The 17,387-nt window shown below is 46.2% G+C and overlaps 1 protein-coding gene across 1 annotated transcript in view; it reads right to left on the reverse strand.

Annotated features, from left to right (window-relative positions):
- Window positions 1-1,310: 1,310 nt before the first annotated feature.
- SLC41A2 (solute carrier family 41 member 2) overlaps window positions 1,311-17,387 on the reverse strand; it is a gene marked incomplete at its 3' end in the record, with an annotated part of 69,195 nt that continues 53,118 nt past the window's right edge. The window contains exon 10 of the mRNA XM_080935757.1: window positions 1,311-1,496. Within this exon, the coding sequence (XP_080791883.1) occupies window positions 1,311-1,496 (186 nt within the window). The remainder of the gene's footprint in view (window positions 1,497-17,387) is intronic.

A 17,387-nucleotide genomic window follows, 5' to 3' on the forward strand; every position in this document is an offset into this window, starting at 1 on the left:
CACAGCCTCCATCAAGACTTAAGAATACTTCCTCAGTATATTTACAAGCTATACAACACAACCTTGCCATGACAATCAACGTCACGTGAACTTTATCCCCTCAGCAGCTTAAGTTATTAAGTATTTAACGGCCCTGAAAGATTGCACGGCATTTTTTTTTTTAAGTGCTGAGTGATCTAAAAGTGCTTACTACCGAGTAGCCAGGGTTAGGTGCTTATGATATTGGGCAAAGTCTCAGAAGGACATCTGAGGAATACAGCCACGTAGATGAGGCGGTCCCTGTAGACGAAGCCGTGAAGAGGTGGGTGCTGAGGTAAGCCTCCAACCTGGGACATCCGGCAGGCAGGGCACCTTAAAGGACAACGGGACCTTCCAAGATCTTAGGTCTACATTATATTAAATGGTCCTTATTTTTGAAAAAGAAATTACTTTGTCTCTATCTGTTTCTGTCTCTCTGTCTCTCTGTCTGGTCTGTCTCGCTTGCTTGTACACATGTATGCACACATGCACACCATCCTGTGCCCACAAACGCAGCTCAACTGATCTGCTTTAATCGACGTCTTCTACATTGGATCAACATTCTTCAACACAGGATGAGCGAGACCGCTCAGTGCTTTCAGCACCAGGAGGAAGGGACCAAAGAAGAGGACCAACAGCCAGAGGCCTTCGGGGACAACACAGCGAGCCTCGTCTCCAAAAAGGAAAAAAAACATCTACTCAAGGGGTTAGCTGTTGAGAAGTCACAGCGCTGAGATGAACAGTGACGCAGGGCAGTTTTAGACGTGGGTAGAAGTGAGCCTGCTGTCGTGTTCGGCGGGATGAGTCTTGCGAGTTAAGTGACTGGTAACCTTAGCTCCCAGGGAGGAAGGCCAGGTCTAATTTACACCGAGGAAGCTCTGCCTGCACTGTCATAGCTCAACACTCTTGTAAGACAGAGAAGGCTAACAGGCCCTCGTCTCTAACCGTGCATTATAACTTAATAATAGAGTATATTTCTGCTAGGTCTGTGGTTCCAAACTTAACTCATGGTAAACATCCTATATTCCTTCCTAATTAACTTTAGAGTGTGAGCGTGTATCTATGTGTCAAATTATTTATTCTACAAAAAAAAAAAAAAAAAAAAAATCAGCACAAATACCTTTCACCGTGGTTTCAGCACAAAATCCTTATAAGGTACATTAAGGCCATTTATGGAGTCAGGGTGAACCACAGACTACCCTGGCATAAGTCATAGGACAGATGAAGAGCTTTGGAGAGGGGCAGCTGCCTGTGTTCTCCCCCTGGGTCCCTGTGACAGCTTGTAGGTCCCACTAGTCGCCAACATCTCCATCCCGGTCTCCAATAAGCCAGAGAAAATGGAAGCTTAGGGCCAGCAGAGCAGTCCCAAGCAGATCGCCCAGTGCCGTCAGGTATGGGATGGAGAAACTGTCTGGATCCTTTCCTTTCCTCCAGAAGCGATGGACCATCCAGTCCGCGATCCACAACAAGGTGAACACCTGCAAGAGAGGACCAGAGATGACGCCTGCCGCCTGCATCTCCATACGCCTGCATCTCCCTGCCCTCCATAGGTCCGCCAGCCCGAACAGCGTCTGTCCGGGTCAAGAACCACACTGCAAAGAGGCAGCTAATGAATAGGAACACACTCTTTATAACAAACATCTCATGGGCTCCTGAGATGCCCAACGCGCCCCACTTTTCACAGGTAGTGCCTCCTCTTCTCCTGGCTCCTAGTGAACACTTCTACACCAACCTCTGCCATGCATTATAACTGGCCAAGAGCTGTCATTCTGGCTCTGACACCTTTACGAGAAAAGGGGGGGGGGGGTCGTCCAAAGCAAAGATTAGCTCCAAGGGGCAAATATCAGATGCCCGTGGACTTCTGTCAGAGACATCACACGCCAGGCCCTGCTGTCCCTTGGCTGAGGCTGATGTTTGCTTCCTGCTTCTCTGGCAAAGGCTGCCTTGTCAGTTTCTGGTCTGTAGGAAGCAGAGGATATTAGAAGCCTGAGCTTCTGTGTTGTAGAATGAGGACTTTGCCTTCTGATCCCAGCTTGTGGACACTGAGAAGGGCCGCCAATGAGCTCAGAATCAACCCAGCCCACGGAGTGAGTTCAGGGCCTGCTCTGTGGTACATGATTCTCGATTTGTTCTTTGGGGAGGTTTCTTATGATTCTGAGTGTCTATCTCTTATTTGAAGAAACAAAACAGAAAGCACAACAGGGCCTTGAAAACTCAAAGTAGCAGAGTGCCAGCAACCTGGACCAGCAGCCCAGCAGTCCTGACTGGAGCGCCCCTGGAGCTGGTGGGTCCAAAAGCTCCACACGAGGGGCTCACTTTGCGTCTCCTCCAAACTCAGAAAAATTACCTTAACGGCCTCGCCAGCAGCCAAACGCTGGGCCCACCAGAAGCCTTGGGTGTGCGCGGCTCACTCGCTGGGAGAGCCTCCCTTGGCCTCCTGTCATCTTGGGGTCAGAGGCTGTTATAGTTACTACCCAGAGTCCATGTATGCTGGCCTCAGAAGAGTCAGGAAAGCCTCCTCCTCAGCCCATCAACACCAGCAGCCACACAGCAGGACCCACAGAGCATCTCCTTTGCTTCCAAACCCTTCAAAGCCTGTACTCCTCTGGCCGAGTCTGCCTTGTACCCATGACACCCACAGCCATGGGAATCTCCCACAGAAACCTGGGAGTTCCAGGGAAGATCTTGTGGAAATCCTGTGGCTGCTGGGGTTGTTCCTTGGTCACACCCACACTTGCCCCGAGGGACCTAAAGATAGTCCTTTCCACATTCCGAGGTCACCAAGACTGTAGCAGCAACTGCCACCAAAGTGCCATTGCCACTGTGGAACCTGAAGAGGCCTCTGACATCCACCTCCACTGCAAGGACGTACAGTCCCTTCAGGCTGCGGTCTAGACTGTGATGGTGTCATAGACATGTGAGCATCAGTGAGAGGGTGAAAACGCATGAAGATTTGCTTTTGGGGCCTCTGGAACCAACCCCAATACCCAAGATGGCGGGCATCCCCATCTAAACACAAACATCCTTTCCTATGGAAGGTCCTTCATGAAGTCAGGATCAAAACACACACACACACACACACACACACACACACACACACACACACACACACCAGCCACCAACATAAGCCTATGAGGAATGCAGAGGAAACACGAACCTCAAAGAAGAACATAATTCTCTGGAAACAATCTCAATTTGAAGGAAACCTGTGAGGTGCAGGAAAGAGATCATAATCATATTCCTAACAAGATCTAGTAAGACGCAAGAGGCTAGAGAACAGCAATATAGACAGAAGAAAAACAATTTGGGACTTGAATGAAAACTTCAGAAAAGACAGGAAAGAGAGCCAATGGAAACCCCTTAGAACTGAATAGTAAACCCCTTAGTGGACCCCTTAGAGCTGAATGGAACCCCTTAGAGCTGAATGGAACCCCTTAGAGCTGAATGGTACCCTTTAGAACTGAATGGGACCTCTTAGAGCTGAAAATGTCAATCCATGGAATGAAAAAGAAAAGAGAATACTTCCATGACAGGTCAAAAACAAACAAAGGGTTTTGAATTAACCTAATTAGACAGACAGACAGAGACAGACAGACTACCTTTAAGACACATGGAAAACTCTTAGCAAACAAACACCTGCATCACAGTAATTCAATGGAGAGTAAAGAAAAGGAAGCAAGTATTAAAGCCCACACTGCAGACTCGAGAGATGGCTCGGTGGGAATAGTGTTTGCCAATGCAAGCCTGGCCAGCTAAGTCAATCCTTAGGACCCAGGTAAAGGTGGAAAGAGAGCTCCATGCTACAGAGCTGTCCTAAGACGTACACACACACACACACACACACACACACACACACACACACACACTGTCACATGTGAGCACCCCCTCATCATAAACACACAACAATAATAGTAACAATAACTTATTTTCACAAAATAATAGCTGAAAATGCCCCAAATCTTGTAGATTTAAGATGCCAAAGGTCTCTAACTAGAAATCCAAGACAAACCATCACTAAGTGAATTATGGTCAGAGAACCAACATTGCAGTGCAAAGAGAAAGCCTTAAAGGTGGAGTGACATGTGGTCACATTATAAGCAAAGATCCGTTAGATTCTTACAGCAGAGTTCTTAGAAGAAAGCTAACAGGACAAAGGGGAATACAGTAAGAATAAAATAAGATAGCCAAATAAGAGAAAAAAGATACCCTGCCAACCAAGAATTCTATACCCAGCAAAATTATCCTTAAAAGTCTGAAGAAATGAAGTCAGATAAGCAGAACCTGAGGAAACTCATTACTATGCAAAAATACTTTACTTACAAGAGTCTGTCATGAAAATGTACATTACGAAATTCAGTAAAGAACATATGAAGAGAAATCTTAGCACAACAGAAAGTTATTAAATCAAAAGGTTGTGTGAAGTGAGCAGTGTACAATTAGCAAAACAGTAGAAAATAGTTCACAATTATTAATAGTAACCTTGAGTGTAAACAGATTAAACACAATCAAAATAAACACACAGGCCAGAAGGTTAAAAATGAAGTCAGACCACGACATGCTGCCTATAAGAAGACTCCCTGCAGTGAAGACGTGCTTCGTCTAAAGGGGGAGGCTGGCAAGCATAGATCACACACAGATGAAACCGACACAGACAGCAGTAGCTGTCCCCGCTGGACACAGCAGACCTTAGACTACACAAGGAATGCAATGAGACAACGAATGTCATCGTGAAAGGAAGAACCAACTCAACATGAAGACACAGAGACTGCAGGTACACGTACCCAACATGTAACCCCCCAATATATAAAGCAAATGTGAGGTGTAAGGGAGAGATTCCTTCCGGTAACAATGGGAGTGGTAACATCCTGGCCTCAGTGGACAGGGCAGCCAGAGGGAAAAGCAACAAGGAAACCCTGGGGTCTAGGTAGAAGCAAACACTCAACCACCTGTACACGGTGTTGCTCAACAGCAGCAGACCACATGTTCTGCTCACCCGCACACACACCTCCCAGACATATCACACAAAAGTCCACAAATCCAGTTCCAATGCATCTTAAAAGCTGAAACTATATTGAATATATATATATATATATATATATATATATATATATATATATATATTGGAGTATGTATTTTCTCAGACAACAATGGAATACAACAATGTGTGAGCTCAGAGCACACACATACTAAAAGTGAGAAACATCTTCTATCTGACTAATGAGTGACTTAAATTGAAAGGAAAAGTTTTAAAACTCTAGCACACAATGGAAAGCCATCGTTGGCTGAGTGATCGATGGGGACAGAATTGTAAACAGAGGTTTTGAAGAGAACAGGGCTCATTCTGTTATACTGCTGTAACACACGAAGTGCATCTGTGTGACTCTTCAGTTGTGTGTGATACATGTGTGATACTAATCCCTGGTACGGCATAATATGGGTGAGAGTTCAGCCTAGAATCTAGTTTCTTCAACGGTGTCTCTCAACCCCACGTGGAGATCTCACAAAACTTGACAACAGAAAAAGGCTTCTGAATATACAATTAGCAAAAATTCATTCACATCATATGCATGAGGACTTTGGGGTGTTTCCGCGTCCCCCTGCGCATCAGGCGGTGTCCCTGCAGCCTTGGTCCTGATAAGACCTGCGCAGTGTAGACCGTCACTCCCTACAACACCAGTGAGTGTTGGTTCAAACAATTCAGCTCAAATTTGAGACAGTTATACAACATTATGGCTGTGCATGTGTATGTGTGTGCATGTGTGCATGTGAATGTGTTTGGTAAGTGTGTGCATGTGCCTGTGCATATGTGTGCTTGTGTGTGCATGTGCATGTGTGCTTGTGTATGCATGTGTGCATGTGTGTGATTCTTCTTATGTGCAGGTCTCTGCTCTTATAAAACCCAATTTTTTTCTGGGCCCCCCTGATACTCAATGCTTTAATCATGGAAATAAAGACAGTCTTTTCTTACTGTCATGCCTCAGTATTTAAGTACCAAGTTACATTTGTACTGTATATACTGTGGATTATAATATTTGATCTTAAGAATTACTGTTTGAGTTGCACAGTGAAATTTCATTAGTGTGTGTGTGTGTGTGTGTGTGTGTGTGTGTGTGTATAAAATAAATTTTAGTTTGGAATTAGGACAGAATTTCTGCCTAGGCATACTCCTTCCATTTATTCATATATTCAAAGCGGTACTTTGAACTGATGTTTACAAAACCAACGTCCTGATCAAATCTGGGAATTGGTGAAGACTCTGCATCCTGCAGAACCAAACAGTGAGCCAAGATTTCATGCCTTACACAGGACCAAGCACAACCATGTCACTGGTATGAGATGCAAACTGGCTTTTTAATAAGATGTGTTGTTGTGCATGTGTGTGCATGTTTAAGCATGTTCTGGGAGGTGGCTCGTGCCACTGTGCATGTAGAGGTCACAGCTTTGGAAAGCTGGCTGTCTTCTGCCACCTTTATGTGGGTCCTGGGGATCAAACTCGGGTTGTCAGGTTTCAAGACAAGTTCTCTTTACCTGATGAGGCAACTTATCAAATAACTGTTTTAAAATACATTTTGTTATAACCCATAAATGTACTATGCATACCCTTGTCTTATACAGCCATTATACCATGGTCACATAACAATTTCTTAGGAGAAAAGAGGTCACAAATGGAAAATGTTTATGGCATCTGGAGAGGCCCACCATACACAAGCTGATTTAACCCCCATATTTACAATACAGAATGGGCTACTATCCCTGGGTCACCCATTGCCAGCTGAGTATAAAAAGTCTATAATATACATGTACACAAGTGCGCACACACACACACACACACACACACACACACACACACACACACACAAAGATGAATCTTTATCAAGCACAAAGAGAAAGATAGCCATGGAAGACGCCCGGCGAGCCAGAGAAACCAAGAAAGAAAAACCATTGCCAAGGTGGTCAGGGAGGTCCTTGAAGACAAAGAGAAAACACAGGAAGAAGAAAATAAAAAGACTAAGAGGAGGAATAGCAGGGGGAAGAGGAGCAGAAGCAGCAGCAGAAGGAGAGGGAGACGGAGCAGCAGCGGGAAGAGGAGAGGGAGGAGAAGGGAGCAGGGAGAAATGAGAGGGCAGGGGAGAGTCTAAATCGAAGAAGAAGAGGAAGAGATAAAAGCCAGAAGAGCAAAGCTGTCTGCAGTAGCAGAACAGGGCACAGTAGCTGGAGTGAATGTGCTGATGGCCGGGGACACAGCCCTGCCTGTGGAGCACCTACCTGTCTTCCAAGCACAAAGGCCCAAGTTCAATCCAGAACCCATGTTAAAGACCAAGTATGGTACTATAACACACCACAGCACTGGGGAGACAAACTGGAAGATCTCTGGTGCTCAATGGCTACCCAGAGTCTATGTGGCCAGTTCTTGCTAGTCCTAGGCCAGTGAGAGAGAAAGAGAGACCAAGTCTCAGAACAAAGGCAGGAAGGGGGAAGGTAGGGGAAGGACATCCAAGGTGGTCCTCAGGCCACATGGATACAGGCATGCATCCACACAGCATGAATACATGGAAACACATACAGCAAGAAAATTTAATAAAATTTATGTGTGCCCTGATTTATTGGGGGGATGTGTGTCACGGCACTTGTATAGGGGTCAGAGGACAGTTGGTTCCCAGGATCATGACGCCAGGTTGCCAGGCTTGTGTGACCAGCACCTTCAGGGCAAAGGTGATGGTGAGTCAGACTTTTCTGGGGGCCAGCACTTCCGGGGTTTCTCAGTTTACTGTATCAGTTCTACTGGGCAGATACTGAGGAGCCTTAATTGATGCACACAGTAAGAGCCATCTTTAAAGACAAGTGTGAAAGAAACTGAGAGTAGCTGGGCTGTGGCAGTGCAAGCCTTTGATCACAGCTCTGAGGCAGCAGAGGCAGGCAGATCTGAGTTCAAGGCCAGCCTGGTCTACAGAGTGAGTTCCAAGACAGCCAGAGACAAGCAGAGAAGCCCTGTCTTACAAAACAAAAAACGAGTGAGGAGGGAGGGAAGGAAGAAAAAGGAATTATTGAGGGTATTAACAGTTGTTTTGTGTTTATCAAAGTACCAACCCCCTCCCACCCCGTAAGAAACAAACAGCCAGCTTACAGGTTGAGTAAGGCTCAGATTCAAGCAGACAGAAAGCCCAAGTTCCCTCCTTCTGCCTCTCCATAGTCACGGGAACAACACGGGCGGACTGTCCTGGAGGACAACAGTCTGTGCCTGTCATATGTAGATCCCCACAGAGGACAATGGTCAGCAAGTGTTATATGCAGATTCCATGCAGAAGACAATGGTCTGCGTGTGTGACATGCGGATCCCACAAAGAAACAATGATTTGCTCTCTTCCCACTCCCTGAAGCTCCATTCAGGAGAAACTTGTCAGGCTAAGGCATGTGGGTCTTCTGCTCTCCGGTCTTAGGTGTCCCCATAAAATCAAGAGCAGAACCTTATGGAAAGCCAGGGAAACTCTTCTCGGCATGTGCTAAGAGGAAGTTACACCTGCACCACGTCATTCATGTTCTAAAAGCCAAGAGCTAGCCGTGCCCTGAAGGAGGAGGCCTGTGCCGTCTCAGGCCAGACACATGAACAGGAGACAGCACACCATACATGACAACAGACAGTCCTGTATGACAATGTGTCAGAGGCCTAAGGTTGAAGGTAAACAGCTGCGATTCCGCAGAGTACACTTCAATATAGCTCCCAAATGTGAAAAATAACGCGGCATTCATACGTCATCACAGGCGACGGGTCAGGGTACCGACAGCGATAGAGCAATGGAGTGGAGTAGGAGAGGTGTGGGTGGCATTTCCCTGTGTGATTTTATTTATCCTTCTGAAATACCTGCCTCAGTAACCTCAGGGTAGTTGGCTGTTGTCCACAGAGGATGTCCCCAAGTCTTTGTTGCCCTAACCTTGAAAATGAACTACTGTCACCAACCTCACAGGGCTGGCTGCAGCGCTGAGCTTGATGCCATCTAAGTCTGCCCCGGTGCCAAGGTCACGGTAAGTGTTCACAACCTCCACCACTGTCAGCATCGACAGCTCAGAACCCGCAGCTTCGATAAAAGGCAACTGGAACAGAGGTGTGAGCGCCCGTTTCTAACACTGGCAGATGCTATGACATCTCCGTGCCTCGGTTCTTTAGAAGGAGTGGACTTGCCTTTGCAGTGTGTTCTAGCTGTAAACTACAAAGGGAGAGCCTCTGTCACACACGCTCACACATACGTGGTGACCTCTCCTTCGAGTGCTTTCTTCCAGACTCTTAGCCCATTTGCTCTATACAACAGGCCACAAGATCAAGTCAGCTTCTTACGTGATTTCTTTCTGAAGACGAAATAACGACTTTAAACAGGTTTGCATTTTTTAAAACCTTTTGTCAGGTAGGCAAAATGTATTAGTGCTTTCTCAGATGTCTCGTTGTAACTTATAAGAATCATGGTGAGTATCAGAGCCTTCTGAATGCAATATGTTTTGCCTCAAAATTAAACCATTCATTAACGAACAAATGCTTTCCACAGCAGATACCAAACCAAGGGTACACTATGTTTTAACATCGCCTGCTCTTTATGAAATATGCATAACTTCTCTGGGTAAATATGCCTTCTAAAAGGCAACTTTGTAGCCCTGGCTAATTATGCAAGTTATAAATGCATTGCTTAGAATTTAAATAAATATGTGCGCACAAGAATATATATTTGCTTTGGCCGCAACTGCCTTTCTCGGCGGGCTCCTCTTTGAGCTGAGATCAACATTCGAGTGCATTAGCATTCCTTTAGAGCTGTGGTTGCCAACAGCAGCCTCCTATGCTGTGTGAAGAAGGGTGATTGCTCTGAATGAGGAATGCTCAGGGAACAGATGAGCCTCAAAAACAGAAATGAGGACAGTCCTTCCTAACTTTGCAGAGGTTGAATTCATGCTCTCTGAAACACAGCCTCGGTCTCCAGGCTGAAAACCACCCACTGAATAAACCACTTAATACTAGAGAACATCCAGCATTTAAATGGCTGGGAGTAACTCGGGATTATCATTGGTCAGGAATTCAGTCTCCTCTGACACTTAGCTGTCTTTCTGATCTGACATGTCTTGGTGAGGTTTTGTGTGAGCGGCGCTGAGGTGTGACAGGCTTTGCTCCTGAGGACTATGGTGGGCATTGTTGTCTTTATCTGCAGAGGGGAAACTTGGATGGAGAAAGACTATGTGACTTGTGGGATCAGAGAAGCACAGAGAATAAAGTCCAACTGAGGCCGTGGAACCCCAAAGCCTACACTGTTCCCCCCATCCCAGGCTGGCGCTGTTGAACAGAGGCTGAAGGCAGCTGGGAAAAGGAAGGTTTCTGCCTATACATTAATAAGTGGTACAGCCAGTTCAAAGCCTTAAACAGACTCCCTTCCCAAATGATCAACATGAGACTTTTTAGAAGCATTGCAAACAACTCATTCATTGAGGACAACTTCAAACGCTTAGCAACTTTTGGAAAACAATGTCTTTTGTTGGTGGTGGTTTATTTTTCAGACAGGATCTTTCTGTGCTGCCTTGGCTCTCCTGGAACTACCTCTGTAGACCAGGCTGGCTTTGAACTCACAGAGATCCTCTTGCCTCTGTCTCTCAGTGCTGAGATTAAAGGTGTGCACTGCCACCACCTGGCTAAATGTTATTAAAAAGCATCACTGAGCTGGCGGGAAGCCTCAGAGGTCTAAGAGAGAGTGGAACACAGCATGTGGAAGTTGCTGCCCCTAAGGTATGTCTGCACTTCCTGCCACTCTGGTTTTGACAGAAGCATGGGGTGGAGAGCAGAAAGTAAAACAAACACCTTCCCCAGGTGAGACACTGAATAGAAGATGCAGAGACTAAAAGGAACTGCCCTGTGTAAGGCGTGAACACATCCGCAGGGAAAGGTGGGAAACCGCTCTGACTACACAGAGAAAAATCCCCCCGAAAATTCCCTAACTGCAAGTTAGGACCTGAATCCAGCATCAGATGGCCACATGGCCTTGAATATCTTCAGGCTGTCCCTGCATTGACACTCTGGCATATGCCATGATAAAAAGATGGAAGGTGACCTGGTGACCTCCACACAGGCATCATGGCACACACACATCTGAGTTCACCCCTGATGACCTATATGGCAGATGGAGAGGACTCTTACAAGTAAGTTCGCTGATCTACACTCATACACACACACACACACACACACACACACACACACACACACACACACACACCCCGTACAAATACATAAAGAAATATAAAATTTAAAGATGCAAGCTGGGTTGGATCATGATTGCTAGTGTTCTTCAGACATTCTCTTTCTTTCCTTTTCTTTTTTTTTAATTTGGTTTTTTGAGACAGCGTTTTTCTATGCCTCAGCTGTCCTGGAACTCACTGTGTAGACAGAGCTGGCCTTGACCTCACAGAGACCCACCTGCCTCTGCCTCCCAAGTATTGAGATTAAAGGTGTATCGTCCCCACTGCTGGGCTCTGCAGCCGTTCAGCCCTGCTCTAGTCCTGCTGACCTCCTAGGGAGAGAAAAACCTGCAAATGATGCTTCGTGACCTCCCAAGCAGCTGCAGACAGCTCAGACCACCATGTTGTACTCAGTAAGACTCTGGACAGGGAAGAAGCTTTGGCTTCTCTGTGGAAGCTCAGTGCTGTGGAGCCTGGGGCAGGCCTGCCTTCTGAAGAGCTGACCACTCCACATTCCTCCTCTGGTCACCAAGAGCAAGCCCTGGGAACAGCTGCCATGACATGTACTTAGGGCCTGAGAGCCAAGGAGGCTCCCTTCCCTTGCTCTGACTCCCCTCCTCCTATCTGCTAAGGTGTAACAACGGTTTCCAATATCCTCATCCTCCCCTCCCATCTCACGCTCTGACTCCCCTCCTCCTATCTGCTAAGGTGTAACAACGGTTTCCAATATCCTCGTCCTCCCCTCCCATCTCAGGCACTGGTGTGAGCATTAGTCAGACACAGGTAGTAACAGGTCACACATTCGTCATCCCTGTGAAGAATATGAGAGAAAAGGTCAGAAGTCAACAAGCCAGCCAGGCGCTCACACAAGGCATTTGAACACACCTGGCCTTTGTTCACAGACATTTTCCTAAGTTAAAGAACCTAGGAAAACACGACTTCACCCTTGATTGTTTAGTTTCAACAGGGGAGTGCACAAAGTCCTGAGTGTAACAATAGCCAAGCCAGGAATGGTGGGCCGTGCCTGTCACCCCCAACCCCACACTTCTGAGGTGGAAACAGGAGGATTAGGGGTTCAAGGTCAAGACCAGCTATGCAGGCCTGCAACCACACCTCCAAACAACACCACAATCTTCAACAGTAACGCCCTGTATGGATCTTTTAATGACAGATTAATTTTCCTTTTTGAGTTATATTTATACTTGAAAAAAATTATGACTGTTAGACAATACAAAATGCTACTAAAATACTTTATTTTATAGATTTTATAATATTTTAGAGAGGAAATTATTTAAATATTTAAATATTTTAGAGAGGATAAAGTGGTATTTTCTTTGGGACAGCATGACTTCCCACTGGAGGACTGGAGTTCAACTCCCCAGCACGAAGAGATTAAAAAATGTAAAACCTTATTTGGAAAAGTGACTCATAATATTGAAAAATTCTCAGGGAGTCGATGAGACAAAAGTGTACAGAAGACCTACAGTAACATACCTCAGGTCCAATAGTTACGGCCCAGAGATCAGCAGGTAACAGCTTAGTTTAAAAAAAGAAAACGTGACTAGGGGCTCGGGAGATGGCTCAGTGGTTAAGAGCACTGGATGTTCTTCCAGGGGACCCAGGTTCAAGTCCCAGTACCCACGTGACAGCGCACAAACAGCAGTAACTCCAGTCCAAGGGTATCTGTCCGCCCTCTTCTGGTCCTTGGAGGTACTGCATGCACACGGTACACAGACACGTAGGCAAAAAACACACGCGAAATAGAAAAACACAAAGAAATATTAAAAAGTGGAGAAATGATCTAATTTTCACACAAGAAGATGATGATCTAATAGTGAAACATGTGAGTAGCAGCTAACTCAACTCAGAATCCATGAGTGCAGAGAAAAGCCCTAAGAATACGCTCTGTTTGACTCCAATCAGGACATAGCAGAGCTCGAGATCCAGGTACACACAGCCCAGCAGGAGAAGCACAGCCAGGAGGCTATGGGAATGGGTGGTGGTCACCAGCCAATAAAAAAGGTACAGGTGTAACAGTACGTGGTGGCTCATTCCTGTAACCCCGTGTTCTGGAAGCTGAGGCAGGAGGGTTACAAATTTAGACCCAGCTTGGACTATGTGAGCAAGAGCTATCTCAGAAACAACACAAGGACAAAATATGACATGAGGTGGGAAGCTGAAAAGAAACCCATTTGTTTGTTTGTTTGGGGTTTTGTCTGTTTTAGTTTTAGTGGTGTGGGGAGAGCACAAAAGGATGGAATGGAAGATAACCCAGAAATCCTTGTATTCACCGAAGGCCTCAGCAGTTGGGGGAAAGCGGAGGCCAGTTCTCTGGACAAGAGGAAGAGACTAATTGATCCGGTTAGCATTCTGGAGACGATAGTGAGGCAGTGAAACGGCTCTTAGAAGCCGGCGGCTGGGAAGCCTGGAGGCATCAGCTTGCATCCAGAATCGGCTCAGATTCAAGTCCCAGTTCACGGCTGTGCTTCCAACTGCTCATCTGAACGGAGGGGCTTGGGCAGGAGCTACGGTGCCAGGTGAATCTACGTCTCACTTGGCCACTGGGATATTTGAAATGGAACATACAAAGGCTTCCACACGAGCGAACTGCGGCCTACCTGAGGAGTGTGGTGAGGAAGAACACGGAGGCCCTTCTGAAACTAAGATCAAGATGAGCCTTCAGAGACTGAGAGGACGTGCGTGTGTGAGGTGAAGGAAGAGTGGTCGGGGACAGCAACACACGGACTGTCGCACGGCTCAGACGTTAAAACCTCTACATCGCCGCAGTGCCTTCCTCGCTGGTACAAGGTTTTACTTGTGCGTGTGGAGCCTGTGCCTGTAACGTCAGGAAACCCCTCGGGTTGTTTAGTGTGTGCACTTCTGGGTTTCAACTGCTCTGTCACGGCTTTGCGAGAAGAGCCTTGTCAACTGTGTCACCTCTTACCAACACTAGACACACTCAGTGCATCCTTAAACAATGTGATTATTTGTGACTAGCGTGTAGGACATGCTGGTGAGATGCTTGGAGAATTCTGAGAATAAGACACAGATTTTAGTAAAACTAGAATCTCCATGACTAAATGCTCATTTTGCGAGTATGTGTTGGCTGAGCTTGCAATGATGAATAAAGCACAGTCCCTGGAAGAGCCTGATCTGGCTCCATCCCCCTTCTCCATCCCCCACTCTCTATCCCCCTCTTCATCCCCCTCTCCATCACCCCCTCCATCTCCTCTCTCCACCCTCCACTCTCTATCCCCCCTCCATCCCCCACTGTTCATTCCCCCTCTCCATCCACTGGCTATCTCTCCCCTCCCCCTCCACTATAAAAGTAGAGGTGACCTTAGCATCACTGTCAAGACCTAACCCAAGAAGGTCACAACAGACATGGCCTAGTAACTGAGGGTTGTGTGTGACTGCACACAGTTCTGTGTCACCTTCCTTTGTGCTCTCATCTCTAAATCCCATGTCCTGAACAATTCCTGGTTCCGGTCTCTGCCTCAGACTCAAGGTCTTCAACGCCAGCCAGAAACTAGTGCAATCTTTCTGTGGGGTTTTGTGCTGACCAAGGCTACACTCGCCCTGCTCCCTGACAGACATGGCTCACTGGGCCATGAAGGCATCAAGCCCTCAGGAAGGGCTGAACAGTTTGAAGCTGTCAACAACAACAACAACAACAACAACAACAACAGCAGCAGCAGCAGCAGCAACAACAGCAATAAATGGCTCCTTACTTTTGCGAACATACTAAATAAAACAGTTCAGGTGCTGAAGACATAATTTAATTTCCTTAACCCAAATAATTACAGCTAATAATAACTAAAGGTATGTGGCATTATGTATGTGTGACTTTCCTCTATGTTAAATGTGAAATTCCAGCTGTGTTCAGACAGTAAAACCCTAAGCCGGACATCTGGAGAAAGCTCTGGTTCTGCTTCATCTTTATGGAGCCTGACAAAACTGAGAGGGACCCTTCCCCAATGCCTCTCCGCCCTGGGAAGCAGAGCGCCGCTCCCCCATAAGATGCAGTCACTCTGACTTTCTGTGGGAACCCAGCACACTCACCTAAAGCTCAGCTGAGAAACATGATGTGAAGAAAGCACACCCCATATGCCAACAGCTGTGAGACACACGTCCCACATACCAACAGCCATAAGACTGCATGCCACATACACCACAGTATGTCAGGGAGGTAACTGAAGATCCCTGAAAAGAAATCTCAACAATCCACCTGCTTCCCACCAATGCAGTCTCGAGGTAGATAGTGTTACAGTTAGAAGAAAAGTTAGGAACTATATACTTCCTTCTGTCAGATCTCCTTTTTCTTCACAGAATCCCTTTAATCAAAGCTGACAGTCAAAACCAACCAAGAGATAAAGGGAGGCCAGTCACATGGAAAGAATAAAACAGTCAGGTGTGGAGAACACACCTGCGATACCAGCTACCAGAAGGTGGTGGCAAGAGGGTCAAGAGTTCAAGGCCAACCTCACCTACATATCAAGTTCAAGGACAGCCTGGTGTACTTAAGACTCTATCTCTAAAAATCAACTAAGAAAAAGTAAAGGAAGTCTTTCTAGTTGAAATCTGATAGGTTTAAATCCCAAAGAAGGAGAAGCATTGAAGACTACGGGTGAGAACAAGGCCAATACAGCCTTCAGTGCTTTGAACGGGAACAGCCCATAGACTCATGTGTGAACACCTGGCCCGTGAGACTGGTACAATTAGTAGGTGTGTTCTCATTGGAGGAAGTGTGTCACTTTGTGGGTGGGCTTTGAGGTCTTACAAACTCAAGTCTGGCCAGTGTGTCCTGCTGCCTGCAGCTCAAGATGCAGAACTCTCAGCTCCTTCTCCAGTGCCATGTCTGCCACACACTGCCATGTTTCCAGCCCTGGCCATGCACGAAACCTCCACAGTTGTAAGCAGCTCCAATTAAATGTTTTTCTTCATGAGAGCTGCTGGGGTCATGGTGTCTCTTCCTGGCAATAAAGCCCATATGAAGACACAGCCCCCCTGGCTGCTTGGCTCGTTGCTTTGAAAAGCCATGTTAGAATATAAGCCCTCTCATTGAATAAGAGAATGTGCATCAGCTTCTTAGCTGGTAGAGCTCCACGCATTTGCACACAGACACCACGGCTCAGAATTAATAACGTCTCGAGACAGAGCTAATCAACTTGCTTTGTGGGTGGCTGTTCTGAGGTTCCACGTGAGGCCAGGCTGTCCCTGTGGGGCTCTGTGCTTCATTGTTCAGAGGACTGACTCCAAGGAATGAAGGGGAGTTTCAGAATGACGGGGGGGGGGGGGCAGGGCTGGCTTATCGCTCCAATACTCCATGGCTACCGCTGTTGATGTAAGTGAGGCTTGAGAAAGATGCTGCCCGTGTTCCTAAGGGAAGCGTGAGGGGCCAATATCCGTGCTACCGGCCTAAGCATACACTGCCACGGTTCCTGTCAGCATTGTGGGCATGCTCATATCGAAATTATACATGTCAACAATTACACACTTTTATTTCTTATAAGAAAAGTAACCGTTATTAGCCAACATCCTGATGCTAAGTTTTACTATGAAGGGCATCATCTGCTTGTTTAAAGTGGGTATGCGATTTGTTGAGAATAATCATTCAGGATAGGAAGCTGCCATATTCTAATATGACATATATTAGATGCTATAGTTTAAATGTAAATATAAATTTCAAATCTGAGATGTAGTAATAATAGAAATCAAAGAAACCCGTCTTTGAAGTCATGTTAATAGGAAGCATGTACATGTTACTAAGACTAACATATTTGCAGATACTAACTGACCAGCTACGACATATGCCCATGACCCGTCCTTTAAAAACATCCAAGTATTTTCCAAGAACGACGGACAAGAAGTACGACTGTGGAGTTCAGAGACTGCATTGTTAATAAGAAGGTAAGACTCTCTTCTTTAACTGCCTCTTAATCTGTCTCATAGCCTGCAGCTAAGAGGTGTAAGGGACAGGAACAGGGTCATCGGGTTCTTCGACAGTGACTAGCACATTATCCGATGAAATCCTGGTACTTCTCATTTCCATCTTTACATCCTGGAGATCTGTTGTCACTTAACAATTAAAGGAAACATTATTTAAGATTTATTTCTTGATTCAGTTAGGTGTATGTGTAGGTTTGTACACGTGAGTGCAATTCTCA

The sequence above is a fragment of the Micromys minutus genome (genome assembly GCF_963924665.1).
Source record: "Micromys minutus genome assembly, chromosome: 22".
In the NCBI taxonomy this organism is placed as follows: Eukaryota; Metazoa; Chordata; class Mammalia; order Rodentia; family Muridae; genus Micromys; species Micromys minutus.